We start from the raw sequence: 18973 nt of genomic DNA on the forward strand, positions 1-18973 counted from the left end.
CTACAGAGGAGACAATAATTGTGATGGGGCAACTAACATGAGGGTGGGAGACGACAGTGCATTGCAGGACATGGATTACTGCGGGAGGGGGTCATCAACTGTTGCAACTGGAGGTCTCTGTCAAAATTCTCCAGGTCCCACGGTATTGTTGACTATGCTAAATAGTCATAAGCACATGATGCAAACATCGACTGCACAGTTTATTAAAAGGCCTGTTTTGTTTCGTATATTCTCCACGCAGGTTAACTGGAACTCATGAACCAATGGATCCTGCCATTGCAGGAGTTATCACAATGGCTGTGATGCAACAAAGGTACTGAAAACCCAGGAGTAAACCTGCCAGCAAGCCCAGGACCACAGCAATCTCCGGTGGCTGCTGAACAGCTTCTACTTGAAGAAGGTGCAACTGAAGGTACCCTCAACTTGCAGAGGTGGTACAAGAGATCTAGAAACTATCTTCAAAGATATTGACTCCAAATGAGCAAGGTGAATATCTGCTGCAGACTTTGGAAATCCCAGGATACAAGACAGAAATGTCAACTACCTGCCATCCTGTCCTGGTCTGTCAAGGTGACAGATGTGCTGATTTTTTATGCCACAGGCTGCTTCCAAAAATTCACTAAGAATTCAGTGAGGGATCTCTCAATCCTCATCCAATAAATGGGCGGCACGGTGGCACAGTGGTTAGCACTGCTGCCTCACAGCGCCAGAGACCTGGGTTCAATTCCCGCCTCAGGCGACTGACTGTGTGGAGTTTGCACATTCTCCCCGTGTCTGCGTGGGTTTCCTCCGGGTGCTCCGGTTTCCTCCCACAGTCCAAAAATGTGCAGGTCAGGTGAATTGGCCATGCTAAATTGCCCGTAGTGTTAGGTAAGGGGTAGATGTATGGGTGGGTTGCGCTTCGGCGGGGCGGTGTGGACTTGTTGGGCCGAAGGGCCTGTTTCCACACTGTAAGTAATCTAATCTAATCTAAAATGTATCAAGGCTGTTACTAACACAGTTTGTGACAGATCACACCACTTCATCTCACTTCCTAAAGACAAGGTCAATTCTACAGTCTGGGCAGTAAATCTTGCCAAGATAGATGGTTTCCCCTCGGTGAAAGTACTGAAGTGAACAGTACAATGTTAAAACTGCAGAAATGGACAGTACTTCATTCCTAATTAGCAATGGTGCAAGGATAAAGCACCAATAGTTACAACACTGATAGTTCCCTGAAGGCTGAGATCACTCATCAACAATAATTTTGGCACCATACCATTTTATTGTTTGCTGATTACAAGATCACAACTGTTCCCTAATGTGTAATCTCCAAGAGTCTTTAATATCATATGGAAAAGTTTTTGTTATGAAGAGAGATTTGATTGTACAGGCTAGCATTGTTTTCCTTGATGCAGAAAAAAACTGAGAGGGGACATAATTAAGATGTGCAAACTTGAGTGGCAGAAACAGGGTCGACATTTTGTATTTATTTTCACAAAAGGTGATGAAGCGGACAGTATAGTTTAGGAGGAGAACTCTAAAGTATTAGATAGGATAAAAATGACCAGGGTGAAATATTTTCGGGCTTAGTACTCTTAGAAATGTTTAAAATCAACAAGACAAAATGAACTTAGTACTACAGCATGGATTTGCCAAGTAAGAGAAAGCTATGTATGAATGATTTGACTAAACACCTAAAAGAGGCATTGAGGGTAGATGGTTGCATTTTCAATGTAGTCTATATGAATTTAGCAAGGCCTTTGATATGATTCCACATGGTAGACCATCAGATTAATAAAAACTAATTGGGTCCAAGGAAAATGGCTAATAAGATCTAAAATTGGCTTTGCAGCAGAAAGTGAAGTTTGTTTCAGCACTGGACCCTTTGCTTATTATGGTAACATTTCTGTAATTTAAACTTAAATGTAGGGGGTTTGATTAAGAGGAACAACTCTGGAGACTGCAGAAAGATACCAATGTTGAGAGTGTAATGCTGGAAAAGCACAGCAGGTCAAGCAGCATCCGAGGAGCAGGAGAATCGACATTTTGGGTATAAGCCCTTCATCAGGAAAACATGTGATCTCAGCATCTGCAGTCCTCACTTTCTCCTAAGAAGATATCAATGGCCGGGTCAAGACACAGGAACGCAACAATAAAATTAATCTGGAGGTGTGAACATATATTTGGAAGGGCAAATAAATTAGTGGAATGCAAAATATATGTGAGCTGTCTAAGTGTAGAGAAAAAAGGAGACACCTGAGAGTGTACATGTTCAGATCATTGAAGGTAGCAGGATAAGTAGATAAGGTGGTCCCAATAAGTACACAAGGCACTTTCCTCAAAAGGCCAAATTCTACAATATTAAAGTAGGGAGTTTGTGCTGGAACTGCAAGAACACTGTTTAGACTGCAGCTGAAGTACTGCATACAGTGCTTGTCACTACATTACAGGAGTAGTGAGATCGCACGAAAGAAGATACAGAAGAAATTTAGACCAATGCTGCAAGGAATAGAAAATTTTAGCTATGAGAAGTAATTGAATAAGGTCAATTGTTTTCTTCAAAACAGAAGAATGAGGAAAAACTTAAATGAAATGGATGTAATTATGAGCAACCTAGATAGTGAGAACAGAACCTACTGTGAACACAGAACTCACTAACCATGAAACATCATTTTAAAAGAATTTAGAGGAGGAGTAAAGTTGAATTGAAGAATAATATTTTCACCCAGAATATGGTTGAGGACTGGAACACTGTCTGGGAAGACATTAGAAGCAGAAAAACATGCAGATACATACTAGAGATGTCACAACTTAGACACCTAAGATGGAAGGTAGGAAAAAAAACTGGATAGCTTTTTCAATGAGCACAGAACAATGGGCTGAATCCCCACTTCTGTGCTGTAAATTTTTCTATGTTTGCATAAACCAACCATGCTATTTAGGCTGTTAATCATTAAACTTATATCAAACCAAGAAACAATGTCCCATGGCAGACTGAAGTAGAGTCCATCTGGATCCAGACTGAAGACTAATATAGCCTGAGGGTCAATCTTGTACAATAACGACTGCATTTGGATTGAAGTGAAACCAGATGCCCATATGCTGAGAGAGAAAAAAAATCACAGCAAGAGAGCTCCAGACTCATTTAACAGCTCCAGAGTTTTAAAACGTTTTCAAGAGATATTAAGTTAAAATATAAATCTCCAAGTAACACTGCCAAATGATGTCCTCAGCTCCTCCAGCTCCAGCAGACACTGGCAAAACAATACTACTCTTCCAGCATTGCCATGCCAAAAATATAGGCATGGCACAAGTGCTAGAAGATGTAGCAGAATGACAGCAAAATACCAGTTTCTTCCAAACCAGGAATAAAAAAATTATTTTTAAAAATTGGAACATGGTAATAATATTAAAAATGTAAAATATATTTCATATAATATGCCAAACTACATCCAAGGTCATGGAGTCATACAACATGGAAACGTTCCCTTCAGTCCAACTATCCATGCCGAACATAATCCCAAACTAAACTCGTCCCACTCATCTACTCCTGGCCCATATTCCTTCAAACCTTTCCTGTAGTTATCCAAATGTCTTTTAAAACATTGCAACTGTGACCGCATCGATCACTTCCTCAGGAAGTTAATTCCACATGTAAACCACCCTCTGTGTAAACGATTTGCCCTTCTTTTTTTTAAAATCTCTCCCCTCCCACCTTAAAAATATGCTCTCAGTCTTGAAATCTGAGGGAAAAGAGATCTACAATTAACCTTATGTATACCCCTCATGATTTTATAAAACCTTTATATGGTCATCTCTCAACCTCTTATGCTCCAGTGCACTTGATATATTTGGAGTATTCCCAACGATGTAATCCTTTTAAAAATTATAGCAATGATCTCCAAATACAAATTCCATTATGGCTCATGCTATAAAAATCCATGTCATTCACAAATATCCCTCAGGGTGGAAAACTTGTCACGTAAAAAGAATCTGACCTGACACGGACTTTGGTCTTACACTACATTCTTCATCCACCAGTCTTCCAAATAGTCTAATAAAAGTGAAATTCTGCAGTAATCAACTTATCAAAGCATTCCCACCATCTCCAAGTACAAGTTGGACTACGTTAAAGTATTCCAGATTAGACTACTCAAAAAGCTCAATAATGATCCAGGATGAGGCATCACCAAGTTAAACATGCATGCACTTTCAATGCACTGTATCCACAACTGCTTAAAAGGATACACTACAGCAAGGCTCTTTTGTCAGTACCTTCCAAACACAAGATCAACAAAGGAAGTAGAAGCATCAAAAAACACCATCTGCAAGTTCTTTCCAAGTCACATACCATTCTGACTTTGAATTAACAAAACACCATAATCGCTAGGCTAAAACTCTAGATCACTCTCCTTAATAGCACTGTGGCCATATCTAGATCACATCAATTGCATTGTTTCAAGGGGATAGCTCAGTAACACTTTCAAGGATGGTCAATACATTGTGGTTTTCACAAGGCAAACCTATACCGTATTCAATCATCAACCAGTAAATACTTTAGCCTCAAATCAAGCAAAGATTTGGGCAATCATATCTCATTAAACTCTATTCAGCACAGTTCCTGATACTGGATCAGGAAAGCACAAAATAGTCATGCAAGAAACATCGTTGTACACTTGAAATTATATTGGACAACCATCAACCAAGACTTCATCACCATCACTGCAATTGGCCTGTTCCAAAAATAGCAAGATCAGATTGCTTCATTTATTTTACATGTCAACTTATGGGTTTCTGGCACAAGTATAGGAAACACTGAAAACAAATACTAAGCATGCTACGGAAAAATGTTTATTTGTGCTACTCACTTAGCTGGACAGCCTGATCCTAAAACTGTACAGCTAACAAACCAGCAGAAAATGGCAGCTAAAGTTTAACCATTATTGTTCAATAATTTCCTTTAGAATTTCAAAATAATTTATTTGAGTTGCTCTAATTACTTTCGTTATCAACCGACTTGCTTACTCCTCCTCAAACTATAAACAGGTGATTCACCCAATTTTTTTGCATGAAATTAGATGGTATGCCAGCACTCACTATCTGGTCTCACAACAATGCCCAAATCACGCCTTTGTCACAAATCTGCACCTACATACTTCCAGCTGAGAGTCTTCATACTAGGAGCAGGAACACGAGGTTACCAGTAGCAATGAACTGCAGCATTCTTGCTATTGCTCAATCTGAACAAAGCTTTTTACCACGAGCCAGAAATCAAACCAGGAAACCTCTTGCTTTTTATGATTCAGACACAGGCATTACCTTTAAGCCATTGGGTACATACTCAGCTACTTAACCATTATTCAAGTTTATCTATTGCCTTAAAATTTTCCAAAATAATGGAGCACCGTGCCATTAGATTTGATTCCACTTAACTTGACAATTTACCCAAATTGGAAAACAATCAACAATCAATTTGCAGTCCATGATTTCCAAGTATTTAACAATACAGACCTGTATTCATATACATTTTCACAAGGAGTTGTGCTGGGTAAACATACATTGGTGAATAACTTGTGTTACATAGATAAACATTAATTTCACCATGATGACAATGAGGAAAACATTACCATCTAGCAGGAACAGACTGTAAGCACCAACATCAGCTCCACTGCTGGATTCCTGCCATCACTGGTTCCAGCATTCAAGTCCAATGATCTAATGTCAACAGAATTATTAATCCCCACCAAGTGCCCTCCAACATATATTTTTTAAATGGAAAAATGATACCATCCCCTGTGATCTGAAACAACTGCCAGTAAATCACTCTACCCACTCAGTAGGTGTTAAATAGTATTTTGTGGGTAAACACATTAAGGTAAAAACATGAAATGTCTCAGAGGTGCAAATTTACCAAAAACTGAATACAACATACTGATTACTAGCAAAAATGTTTTACTAGCTGATGTTTTAAAAATTCATTGTAAATTAGTAATATTCTCATGTGCCTAAGACTATTGAGATTAACAGTACCCTAAGTAAATATACATTAAATTCATATTGGACAAATATTATGTAATAAGTGGTGAGAAGAATGGCATGATGTCTTAAAAGTTCTTCTTTAAAACAGAGAATTCCTAATATATGCTGCATTCACAGTAAAGAGTTCAGAGTGTGGTGTTGGCAAAGCACAGCAGGTCAGGCAGCATCCAAGGAGCAGGAAAATCGACGTTTCGGGCATAAGCCCATCATCAGGAATGAGGCTTGCGGGCCGGGGGGGGGGGGGGGGGGGCTGAGAAATAAATGGGAGGGGTGGGTGGCTAACTTCCCCACAACCCCACACCCCTCCCATTTACCTCTCAATACGCCAGGCCCACAAGGATTCCTGATGAAGGGCTTATGCCCAAAACATCGATTCTCCTGCTCCTCGGATGCTGCTCTGCTTTTCCAGAAACACACTCTCGACTCTGATCTCCAGTGTCTGCAGTACTCACTTTTGCTACATTCACAGTAAATTCAATTTAATATTAACATCAAATTGGTTGATCTCTTCCTTCCCAGAGATAACCTACAAAGGCCAAATGAAGCCCTAAATTGGGATGATAAAAGATAACAAATGAGGAGGCAGAGGTGTCTTGAGTCTGCACCATCTACCAATAAACTGGGCCTTAACTCCACTCTCCTGCCCACCCTGAAAACCCTCAACTGTAGTGTAGATTAAAAATTTGTCAGATTCAACTACAAATACATTCAATAACCCAAACTTCACTGATTTCTGCAGGAAAAAGAATTCTAAAGAATAAATGACCCTTAAAAAAATTCTCCACATTTGTGCCTTAAACGGAAGACATCTTTTCTTTAAAATGGTGGTTCCTCATTCTCGAAATACATTCCCAGCATCAACCCTATCAAGCCATCTCAGAATCGTGTATTCCAATAAAATCACTTCTTAATCTTCTAAATTCAAATGTATACAGGATCAACTTGCTCAGACTCTTGTCACAAGCCAAACCTTCATTCCAGGAATTAGTACAGTGTATCGGTGAACCAGTTCCAGAGCAAATCTCTCTCAAGTCAGAAGGTTAAAACTATTCTCTCAGTGATTAGATTAGATTAGATTAGATTACTTACAGTGTGGAAACAGGCCCTTCGGCCCAACAAGTCCACACCGCCCCGCCGAAGCGCAACCCACCCATACCCCTGCATCTACCCCTTACCTAACGCTACGGACAATTTAGCATGGCCAATTCACCTGCCCTGCACATCTTTGGACTGTGGGAGGAAACCGGAGCACCCGGAGGAAACCCACGCAGACACGGGGAGAATGTGCAAACTCCACACAGTCAGTCGCCTGAGGCGGGAATTGAACCCGGGTCTCTGGCGCTGTGAGGCAGCAGTGCTAACCACTGTGCCACCATGCCGCCCACGATATCGCCCCAATGCCCCTGTGTGGTTGTAGCAAGATCTCCCTATGAGAAAAGGTCAATATTCCGTTTAACATTAACAAGTTACTGAATGCAAACTCTACGATACATGTACAAAGTCACCAAGTCCCCTATACTGCAACATTGTGTAGTCTCTTCCATTCAAGTTGTATCCTGTCTTTCCATTCTTACTGCCAAAGTGGGTAACCAGACATTTTTCCACATTCTACTTCTCTACCAGCTTTTTGCCCATTCATTGAACCAATCTATGTTCCTTTCCAGACTCGTTTCATCCTCCTCAGAACTTCTTATCTATTTTTCCATTGTCAAAAAATATGGCTACGTACACAAGCCCATTGAACTAATTATTAGTGTAGGTAATTTTTTTAAAACGTACCTAGCACTGAAATCTGTGGCACTCCACCAATGAGTCTGCCAGCCTGAAAATGGTTGATTTATCCTGTTTCCTACTATTTAGCTAATCCTCCAGTCATGCTAATGTACTACACCCAAGACCATGAGTTCTTATATTGCATAAGGTATCTTCTTCAATGCCTTTTGCATATCCAATACACTAACTACTGGTATTCCTTTATTGACTCGAGATGGTGCATCCTCAAAAGAACTAACAAATTTGTTAGACACAACTTCCCTTTCACATCCTATTCAATGGAAACCCCAAAATACTTCATGTTCCCAGATGTGCCAATGTGCCAAATAACTTGGCATGAAGCAGGGTAAAAAATAATTCAAACCTCTGGCACTTTACACTACATGTTTGTGTTAACAGTTTGTGGTTTCTCATTCCTTAAAATATAAGAGTTTCCTTTGCTATAAAATCAGTCAAGTAAAAAAAACACAAATCATAATAGCATGCCAGACAAAGAATGAAAAATCCAATTTATAGTCATTTCTAAAAAAGGTAATCGCCACAATGACTTTGCCCACATAGGGCAACCACTAAGTTCGACTGATCATTTTTCAGTTCTCAATATAGTCTAAAAGGTTAATATCTGAAATTGCAATCTGTGCTGGAGGGATATGAAAATAAGATGCAAAAATATGATGAGAATTGTTGCTCATGGATGGTAAACACTGATAGATTACTTGGACTGCACGGCCTGATCTCACATTATAAATATATATTTCTATTGTTATGATACCAATAGACAGTGAGACAACTTGGACAGGTCAGATCTTCAACTGAAAGCTAGTTTGATGGTATGGTGATCTTTCACTGAAACATTTAGCATGTTAAAACCAAATCTGCAACATTACAAAGACATTTATGATACAAAAGCAATTAAGATAAAATCAAATAAACCAAGCTATTTAATAATAACAAACTGTAAGATTTCAAAACACATAGTACAATACAATTCCAGCTATTCCCAATACTATCCTTTTACAGTGCTCAAATACAAGAGACAGCATTCCCTTTCACACTTGTAAGTTTGACAATTTCTTTCCCACTTCCCAGCCCTGATGTTAATCCTCTTCCTTAAATTATTCCCACTATCAAATTTAAAGTTTTCTGAGCTTGAAATAGCCCCTTCACAGTTCCAACCAAACATTTCTGGTCTGGAATTTTGAAACTAAAAACTTCACACTGACATAATGTATTTGCCAACATTTCTGAATTAACTCCTTTTCCAGGGGACACCATCCTTACATCTGATCTCAGCAATATCTTATGCAAACTGCCCCAAATGTATTCCAAAGTACAAATCAATTCTTCCAAAGAAAAACCTTCCAAAGAAAAACCTCTCCAACCAAACCTTTTCACAACATAGACAAATTCCCATTTTCACTCCATGAAGGCTTCAGTCACCAGCTCTCTAATACATACTGGTTTAAAATTTTGACTCCTAAAAGACTGACAAGTTAATAACCATGGCAGCACGGTGGCTCAGTGGTTAGCACTGCTGCCTCACAGCACCAGGGTCCCAGGTTTGATTCCAGCCTTGCGTGATTGTCTGTGTGGAATTTGCACATTCTCCCAGTGTCTGCGTGGGTTTCCTCCCCAGTCCAAAGATATGCAGGTCAGGTGAATTGGCCATGCTAAATTGCCCATGCTAAATTGCCCATAGTGTTAGGTGCATTAGTCAGATGGGTCTGGATAGTGCATGGGTCTGGATGGGTTACTCATCAGAGGGTCGGTGTGGACTTGTTGGACAGAAGAGCCAGTTTCCACACTGTAGGGAATCTAATCTAATTTAATAACTAAACCCCTTCGTACACACAGACACTAGCTCAAAATCCAAACTCAATAAAATAATACTTACTAATTTACTAATATGTATCATATTAATTTTGTAATGCCTATAATTGAAAGTCTCATTTTAAATACTCTCCAACTGAACTGGATTTAAACTTTGCATTCTCACTCTTGCATTGTATTCCATTTTAAAAACTCGTTAAAACAATAGATTTTCACACTGCTCAGTAACATTTTTATGAAAACATACGTTGCGCAGGAACCCTTGTACACCACTTACAATACACAACATAGGTTACATAAACTACACAAATTTTTAAACAACCCAAGAATTTTGAACATTACTTTTCAGATTTTTCCAGTATTAACTAATATTTGGGTTTTAAGACCATAAGACCATAAGACATAGGAGTGGAAGTAAGGCCATTTGGCCCATTGAGTCCACTCCGCCATTCAATCATGGCTGATGCGCATTTCAGCCCCACTTGCCAGCACTCTCCCCGTAGCCCTTAATTTCTCTAGACAACAAGAACCTATCAATCTCGGCCTTGAAGACATTTAGCGTCCCGGCTTCCACTGCACTCCGTGGCAATGAATTCCACAGGCCCACCACTCTCTGGCTGAAGAAATGTCTCCGCATTTCCGTTCTGAAATGACCCCCTCTAATTCTAAGGCTGTGTCCACGGGTCCTAGTCTCCTCGCCTAACAGAAACAATTTTCTAGCATCCACCTTTTCAAAGCCATGTATTATTTTGTACGTCTCTATTAGATCTCCCCTTAATCTTCTAAACTCCAACGAATACAATCCCAGTATCCTCAGCCGTTCCTCATATGCTAGACCGGTCATTCCAGGGATCATCCGTGTGAATCTCCGCTGGACACGTTCCAGTGCCAGTATGTCCTTCCTGAGGTGTGGGGACCAAAACTGGACACAGTACTCCAAATGGGGCCTAACCAGAGCTTTATAAAGTCTTAGTAGTACATCTCTGCTTTTATATTCCAACCCTCTTGAGATAAGAGACAACATTGCATTCGCTTTCTTAATCACAGACTCAACCTGCATGTTTACCTTTAGAGAATCCTCGACTAGCACTCCCAGATCCCTTTGTGCTTTGGCTTTATTAATTTTCTCACCGTTTAGAAAGTAGTCCATGCTTTTATTCTTTTTGCCAAAGTGCAAGACCTCGCACTTGCTCACGTTAAATTTTATCAGCCATTTCCTGGACCACTCTCCCAACCTGTCTAGATCCTTCTGTAGCCTCCCCACTTCCTCAGTACTACCTGCCTGTCCACCTAACTTCGTATCGTCGGCAAACTTCGCTAGAATGCCCCCGGTTCCCTCATCCAAATCATTAATATATAATGCGAACAGCTGTGGCCCCAGCACCGAACCCTGCGGGACACCGCTCGTCACCGGCTGCCATTCTGAAAAAGAACCTTTTATCCCAACTCTCTGCCTTCTGTTAGACAGCCAATCCTCAATCCATCCCAGCAGCTCACCTCGAACACCATGGGCCCTCACCTTGCTCAGCAGCCTCCCGTGTGGCACCTTATCAAAGGTGTGTAACACTAGTTTTGAGCTTAATATGATTTAAAGTGATATTCAAGTGCTTACAGACACCAGAATGAACAGGAACGATTTCACACTCACATCTTTAAAATGTATTACTTTTGTCTGTATCAGTTGATAGTTTAGCTCACATGTCTCCCATAGAGGAGCAACACAACATCAACACAAACAGTATAGGCTGCATTTCCACAAACAAAACGCAGAGACAAAGATTTCCAACGTAATATTGTGGTTAGTACAGATAAAAATACACTTCCTTCAAGACATAGCAATACTAACTCTAAACTCAAGGACATGGTGAAAATTGCTACTATTCCTCATTTACATCCAGATAATTGTTTGCCCTTCAGTTTTCGAGCAAATAAAAGTAGCCATTTAGGAATTGGCATAAAATGGAAAGTCAGTTTTTTTTAAACTTGACTATTATTTCTACACAAATTGAATAAATAAAAAATTACCTTATTGTAAATACTGTTGCCTTATTGTATCAGCTTGCACTCTTCCTTTATGTTTTACAATAAAAATGTCAGACTGCTGGACTCCTTTGGTACTTCAAAAATCCAATATCATATGCAGCTCAAAAAACATGAAAAGCTCAACTTTCAAGTAGCACATTGGAGACATGAAGTTGGAGTGAACAATTAAAATTATACAATGCTACAATATTTTGCAAATAAATTACAAATGTCATCACTATTTCAGCATCTTAATTATTTAAACATTGAAAATTTCTATAAAATGTTTCCATTATTCCTTCACTCAAAATGTTTCTACAATTTTGTTTTCAATTATCACATGAGCATGCACAGTTCCAAAACTGTCAGTCTCCAAATTGAATTAAAAATATCAAGTAAAAAAAAGGTTATTTGCTTCTGTAAACTGACTTGCATTAACTAGCTAGATCACACATACTACATCCTAAACTGGGACCCTGAATTTATTTCCAGGCCTATGCCTATTTTTAAAAGAGAAAATCACCTTGAGATCAAATAACCAGATTCGGATCACTTTAAAACTATAAAGTTAGCACCCAACACATTCTGGACCAGATTCTTGTAAATTGTTTTGCACACAGGGAACATAGTTTCAATGGCTTGCATTTATATAGCATTACAAAGTAGCAAAACATTCCAGGAGGATTCAGAAGCACTATAAAACAATACTTGACAATAAATCTCATAAGCAGATAAACATACAAATGACCAAAAGCTTAGTTAAGATGGTAAGATTTAAAGGATGTCTTAACGAACAAGAGGGGAACAGGAACAGAAACTTAAGGAAAGAATTCCAGATCTTAGGATATTAACTATTGAAGGCAAGGTAGCCAAAAGCAAGATAAAGGAAATTGAGCATAAACAAATCAACAAAATTGGAGGATCAGAGTTCTTGGACATTGTTAGAAATGCTAGGAGAAAATGAGGATTGCAGATGCTGGAGATCAGAGTAGAAATGCTGGTGATTACAGAGTTGGGAGAAGACCAAGCAAGAATTTGTACATAATCTCAATTTTAAAAATATCATAATGCTGCTGAACAAGGGAGGGCATCATTTACAAGGGTTGATGATTTCACAAGACATATTGAGACAGGAAACAGGCGACAGACTTTGGAAAAAATCAGCTTTACACAGGACAGACGAATGACCCATGAGAACTGAATAGTCAGAACTGGCAGGTAACAAAAGCTTGGGTGAAAGTTTCAACAGATATGCTAAGACGGGGCAGAGATGGATCATGCTGCATGAGGCAGAAGTAGAACTGATGGAAGAGAGCACTCAGGGTCATAGCTAAAGTGCAACTCTTAGTTGCATGCAACATTAGGTTTCCCCATATACAATGATCGCAAGGTGAAAGATTTTCTCCTGTCTCCCAGCTGCCACTGCAGTAACACTCTAAAACAGGCCCTTAATTCTGCCATACCCAAGGACCCAAACAACACTTGGTCCCTAAGCAGAAAATAAATGCTGTTCTTCCTTCCTCCACAGATTTGCTGGAGCACTGCAGCAGGCCAAAGGCAGAAATGTTGGCCAGAGAAAACCGTTGCATGTTGAACTGCAAGCAACTGAAAGCTCGGGGCCAGTTTTGCGGTCAGAATGTGTGTTCTGCAAAATGGTCACTCAGTTTGCGTTTTGTCTTTGTCATGTACAGGAAACCAGATTACGAGCAGCAAAAACTTTACATTAGATGGATGAAGTGTAAGTAAATCACTGCTTCACCTGGAAGGAGTGTCTGGAGTCTCGGATAGCGAGGCTGGAGGAAGTAAACAGGCAGTTGTTGCCTATTTAGAAAATCTGTTCAGAGATGTTATTACACACCTCTGGAGCTGGTGGGACTTGAACCCAGGCCTCCTGCCTCAGAGGTAGGGATACTACCACTGCATCACTTGACTTCACTGCTTTTGTACAATGGTAGCTATAGTTGTGAAATTGAATCCTAAAAAGCATATCTTTTACTAGCATCCAATATTAAAAATGAAACTTATCTAATCACTGTAAATCTGTAGCTCAAATGTGTGGCAGCTGCACAATATAAAATCTGATCTACATCATTAGACAACACCAGGTTACAGTCCAACAGGCTTATTTGAAATCACAAGCTTTCGAACCATTGCCCCTTCATCAGGTGAAGTATCTGCTGACTTGTTTCCACTCAAAAGATAATAGAAAATCTAGAATTGGCTCCCCTAAAACACTGTTTGCTAGGTCAATTGAATCTTTTATGACTGCAATTGGTTCGTCAAATGGATCAAGGTGAATAGAACAGAAGTAGGCAAAGGAAGTTGAGGTACATCAGTCTATCTAATAACAGAATGGCCAATTCGGTTTATATCTCATGTTTTATTGCTTATCATATCTATTAACATTTTTAAATTATACATATTATATCTCTGTTCACTTCCTATTTATAAAAACATATTTCTTGCTATATATTCATCAACATGCACAATGTCCACATTTACAATGTATTCGCTTCATAATTGTGCAATTAAACCATCCTCTTTGAAGCATTTCAATGTTACATTTGCTAGTTAATATAGCCTATGCTATAAAAACACTCCTGTGGTGCAGCTAACCCTATTTTTCTGTTTAAGATAGTATAACCTTTGCTAAAATTATATAAACATAAAGAAACTGCATAAATTTAAAACAGGGATTGACTAGTGTCTGTGTCCTGATCTAATAATCCCACACTCTAAATCAATTTGACCTGAAACTACACTTGGTTTTGACTATCCATTGGATGCCACAACAGATCAATGGTTAGTTGCATACTTATGCAGTTTGTATGTATGAAGGAACCAAGCAAGAGCAAGCACACTTCTGACATCACATTCCTTCTGTAACTTGATTGTTTTTTCTTTAATCCCGGTATTATTTATTTAACTTGCTTAAATGCCTAATTTTTAAAAATAAACATTTAGTTACATTGGAAACTGAATTGCTTCATGCCATACTCATAGCAGTTAGTACATGGAAACAAGTTAGACTGGTAGCATTAAGTCCAACAACTGAAGTAACTCTCCGTCCTTTGAAGCTGATTTTGTTTATACTACACTTATTTGAAATCTGAAAATATATATATATTATATATATATATATATATATATATATATATACACACACACACACACACATTAAATACAGATATAATTGCATCCTCCTTACAACTTAAAATTGGAGCATTTCCTAAATATTATAACATTATGTAATGACTCAACACACTGGTTAAAAAAAATCTGAATGAGCATATCTGTCATGCCCTTTCATGTCTGGCAGAATACTGTTCTCAATTATCATTTATGCCCTTTTCAGTACTCCACAACAAAAGCTGCAACCATATATAATGCTGATTTAATAACTGAAAATTATAGGTAGCATAAGCAAAACAAGATACATTACATTACGTTTTTCATTAGTCTACCAAATATACAACTGTCAATTAAATTAAATGTAATAAGTAGTATCATGTTTAAACAAAAGGCACAAAATTCTTCTCCCTGCCCCCATAGAAGACATTTTAATTTAAACAAAAACACATAAATCTCTATTTTGGACAGAGGCTGATAAAAATATGCTATGCTCAAAATGCTAATGTGTTAAAAGATAAACAATATCTTGATGAAGTGCAAAAACTTAAAAAGCAGACAAATGTAAAAAAAAAAGTTTTAAATTGGATGCCTAGAATCATGGTACAAAACTCTCATGCACTTTTACACTGAATATGTCTTCCTGTATCCAGCACAAAAGCCAAGGGGAATATTTTTCCAGTGGAAGTTGATCACTCCTAGGCATTTCCAGCATGAATTTAGTACCTGAAGCAATTGTGCATCTTGAACAAATACAGAGAGACTGTCCAGTGTGGCCAGTGAGAGACTGTCCAGTGATGAATAAGGCTTCAAATTCGAACTTCCAGCCTCAAAATAGGCCTGGGTTTTATAGCTGAATCCACCAACTCTGTACTTGGAGTGTTGTTGATACTGCTCCTCTTCAGTGATGTCCTCTTCAAAGTACATGTGGCAATAGGCAAGGACTGCGGTCAGACTCTGCTGAGATGGCCTTCACATAACATTGACTATTGGCAGGTTCAAATTTGAGGTATTATGTGACTGTCGTCAATCATGAAACCAGACACCAGAAGTCAATTGCTTCAGAATAAAGAAAATATTTAAAAGACAAAACTTAAAAGCTCAATCACTGTGCTCCAAAGTCTCAATCAACACATACGTAGATTGGGTGAAAACAAAATGAATTGAAGTGAATTCAATAAGCATGTCATGAGAAATGTAATATAGGGTGAAATATAATTAATTTATTTATTTATTTAGGCACCTTTAAGTCATCGCAGCACTTCTAAAATTTGGCTTGCGCGTTGGCTTGACATAATACACAGGGTGTGTCATTTATCATTTCAGCTTTTGATGAGCACTACAAATTCCATTGATCACCTGTAACTTGTAACACAATTAAACATGAAGATACTGCAAAACATACTTAAGGACATTTGCTTTTAGTCTGTCACAATCATGCCAAAAATTTAAAGTCATATAAAATATGTTGTAAAAAACACAAAGAAATGAAAATGTAAAAGTTGTGATGCAACACACAAGTTTAGACATGCAAAATAGTGTTATTGTTGAGAAATCCTCCCAAAATGTGTTTTCTGACCATAAAGCCAATTCAGCATAAAGCCAATAAATGAAAGATCTCCTTGGAAATGCTAAACAAAAACTGCTTTAAGTTCATTGAGGATATTTGCCATGTACACTTCTGAATAGAAATGGATACCAAAAGTTGCCTTGACATCCAATACAACCAAAATAAAACCTTTTAAATTTCAAACAAAAAACTGTTGTGCAAAAAAAGATCAAAACAAAGCCACCTTTTCACTCAAACAGGTCAATGCAATAATCGTTTCACATCAGATTTGGCATTAAGTTTGGGCACCATGAATCTGATTAGCATTAAACAAGAAGCTTTAATAAACCCCTCATTGCTTTACTCCCCTTCCTTATTCTCATTTCCTGTGAATTTTACCTTACCTGACTTTGATTGAATGGCTAAAATGTCTAAATTATGTTTTACCATAAAATATGCTAGTATTCAGGCAAACATTAAAAATATTTGGTGCACCCCACTTACAGCTTGAGCTGTCGTGGCAGTGACCCAATAGAGTGAAGTAATTGCTGCAAGCATGGATGATCAACAAAGGCTTTCTCGTTTCGAGTGATCCAGCTGGCTGGTACACCCCGATCAACATAAGCATACAGTAGATGTAGTGAGAACCCTTGTCGTTTGCAGGAATTAACAGGATAAAAGATGACTGAACTTAACCACATCAGGTACCACACTCGGAACTTAGGAAGAAATGAAGCCAATTACCTCTTGTCTGGGAACTCTCCACTCTCCACTGATGCCTGAATTCAAAATTCCTTGTGAACATGTTGATCGGATTGGTCTGAGAGTTCGCTTTAAATTACGTGCAACCAACAACATCTCAGCCCTGTTGTGACAGGATTTAGGAATTTCACACTTCAAATTCGGTTCATAGTCATTTTGAGCTTTTCCTGTGTTCGCCTGTAGCTTTATCACCCTGAAGTCGGAGTCATTGCCAGCTAAAACCTAATCAATCCTTAAAACTGCAACATTGAAAAATCAGGATCTAGAGTACACCGTTTATAAAATCTGATTCTGTTGGAATAAATGTGGTTACACACATTGGACATTAGCTTTGTTATGAGACATAGAAATTAAAGAAATTACACAAACCTTGTACACTTGCCCATATGTACCGTTTCCGACGACTTCAACCAATTCAAATATGCCCGCTGGGTCCTGAAAAGAAATTTTGAAATAAACGTAATTATATTACAAATCCCAAATCTGATCTAGCCGGATCATGGTGAAATGCAGCTGTTGCGCCCTATTTCCAGGCACATGCCAATACATGCACAAACAAAGAAAGCTCTCAACTACCCCTGTTCTCCCCATCAAAACCTAACTACAAAAAGAAAATCCTGACAACTAACTGATTTTCACACGACTTCACTTTTCTGTGTGAATTCTCCTGAAGGCTTGAACAATTGCATCCGCTTGCGTGTAGAGTTCGCATTGTCTTTATATAAACTGTTTTCCTTCTCTCCTTCAAAACCAAGCCTACACTCACCCGCAAAGAGGAGAGATCTATCTCCACTAGACTTTTAGCAGGAGAGTCGTTCGCCATTTTCGTTAAATTTGTCTGAATTTTTCTTCTTTACTGTCCTTGTCGGGTGGGATTCGTGCATTTAGGGTTGCATACGAGCTTTGGGAAGTTGCTTCCTCCTCTTCTTTATGCCATGATCAAGTGGCAGTAGCTACAGCTCCCAGCTCTCCCCCCTCCCTGAGCCACACAAACACAGGAAACCGCCCGGACTCTCTCTCTCTCTCACTGTCTCACTCACTGACTCACACTCGCTTCGAGAGCGAGACTCCGCTCCGCCCCGCCCCGAGAGGCACGCGGCCGGCCAACCGGCCGGAGTTTGGGGGACGCGCGTGGTCGGGCTCGCACACCGCCGCTGGGCGCGCTCCCCCAAAAGCAGAATCGGCGCAGGCGCCTAGGTGCCGCCGGCTCTATCCAACAAGCTGTGTGTTTATTCATTCAGTGCCAGGTTTTCAGCCTCTGCTTACTGCAGGCTTTCAGCGTGTTAATGATTCCGGGGGAAACAAAGACAGGCTCTGTCTCTGTTATGTTCGGAGCGCGTGCACGAGCCTTGGCTGTGAGGTGTGCGCGCACTCGCGCACGCTGTGAAACTCTTGCAACGCGTCAAACACCAGCGGAAAACACGCAAGCTTTTGGCTTCTGGGTAACATGCCGGTCTGTCCCCACAGCCGACAACACTGCCGAGCAGGAGGGGGGTGTCCGCAAAGCCAGACAAAAAGGTCATTCATATTCATAAAGGGGTGTGGTGAGGAATGAGAAAAAAAACAGTTCACCAAAGTTTCCGGTGCATTTAATGAGAACACAGGCTCGGATTTGTAACAGGGATCTAAGAAGCAATGTTTGGACAAGTAAAATAGGAGTTCGTCAGGTTAATTATTCCGTAAAATGTAAACATCGGAGAAAAACACATGCACAATAACATGAGCATCTTGTAACCTGGGTCGCGCATCGGTGTCACGCAATTGCAAAGCACAAATCTTTAAGAGGTGTTTTCATAAAACCTTTCGACAAAAGAAAATGTGGAAACTGACAATTGTGGTTTAACGAGGTGGTTTAACACATTGTAATGGACTGCATGAAATATGGGA

General features: G+C 39.3%; 1 protein-coding gene across 4 annotated transcripts in view; it reads right to left on the bottom strand.

Annotated features, from left to right (window-relative positions):
- LOC140481437 (mitogen-activated protein kinase kinase kinase kinase 4) overlaps positions 1–18210 on the bottom strand; it is a 259191-nt gene extending 240981 nt beyond the window's left edge. For 2 of the 4 annotated variants that reach the window (XM_072577610.1, XM_072577608.1), the window contains exons 1-2: positions 17853–18210; positions 17456–17521 (exon numbers count right to left, since the gene is read on the bottom strand). In XM_072577610.1, coding sequence (XP_072433711.1) covers positions 17456–17521; positions 17853–17909 — 123 coding nt within the window. In that variant the 5' untranslated portion in view covers positions 17910–18210. The remainder of the gene's footprint in view (positions 1–17455; positions 17522–17852) is intronic. The other 2 variants (XM_072577609.1, XM_072577607.1) reach the window with 2 other exon arrangements.
- Positions 18211–18973: the final 763 nt, after the last annotated feature.

Source organism: Chiloscyllium punctatum, chromosome 9, assembly GCF_047496795.1.
Source record: "Chiloscyllium punctatum isolate Juve2018m chromosome 9, sChiPun1.3, whole genome shotgun sequence".
In the NCBI taxonomy this organism is placed as follows: Eukaryota; Metazoa; Chordata; class Chondrichthyes; order Orectolobiformes; family Hemiscylliidae; genus Chiloscyllium; species Chiloscyllium punctatum.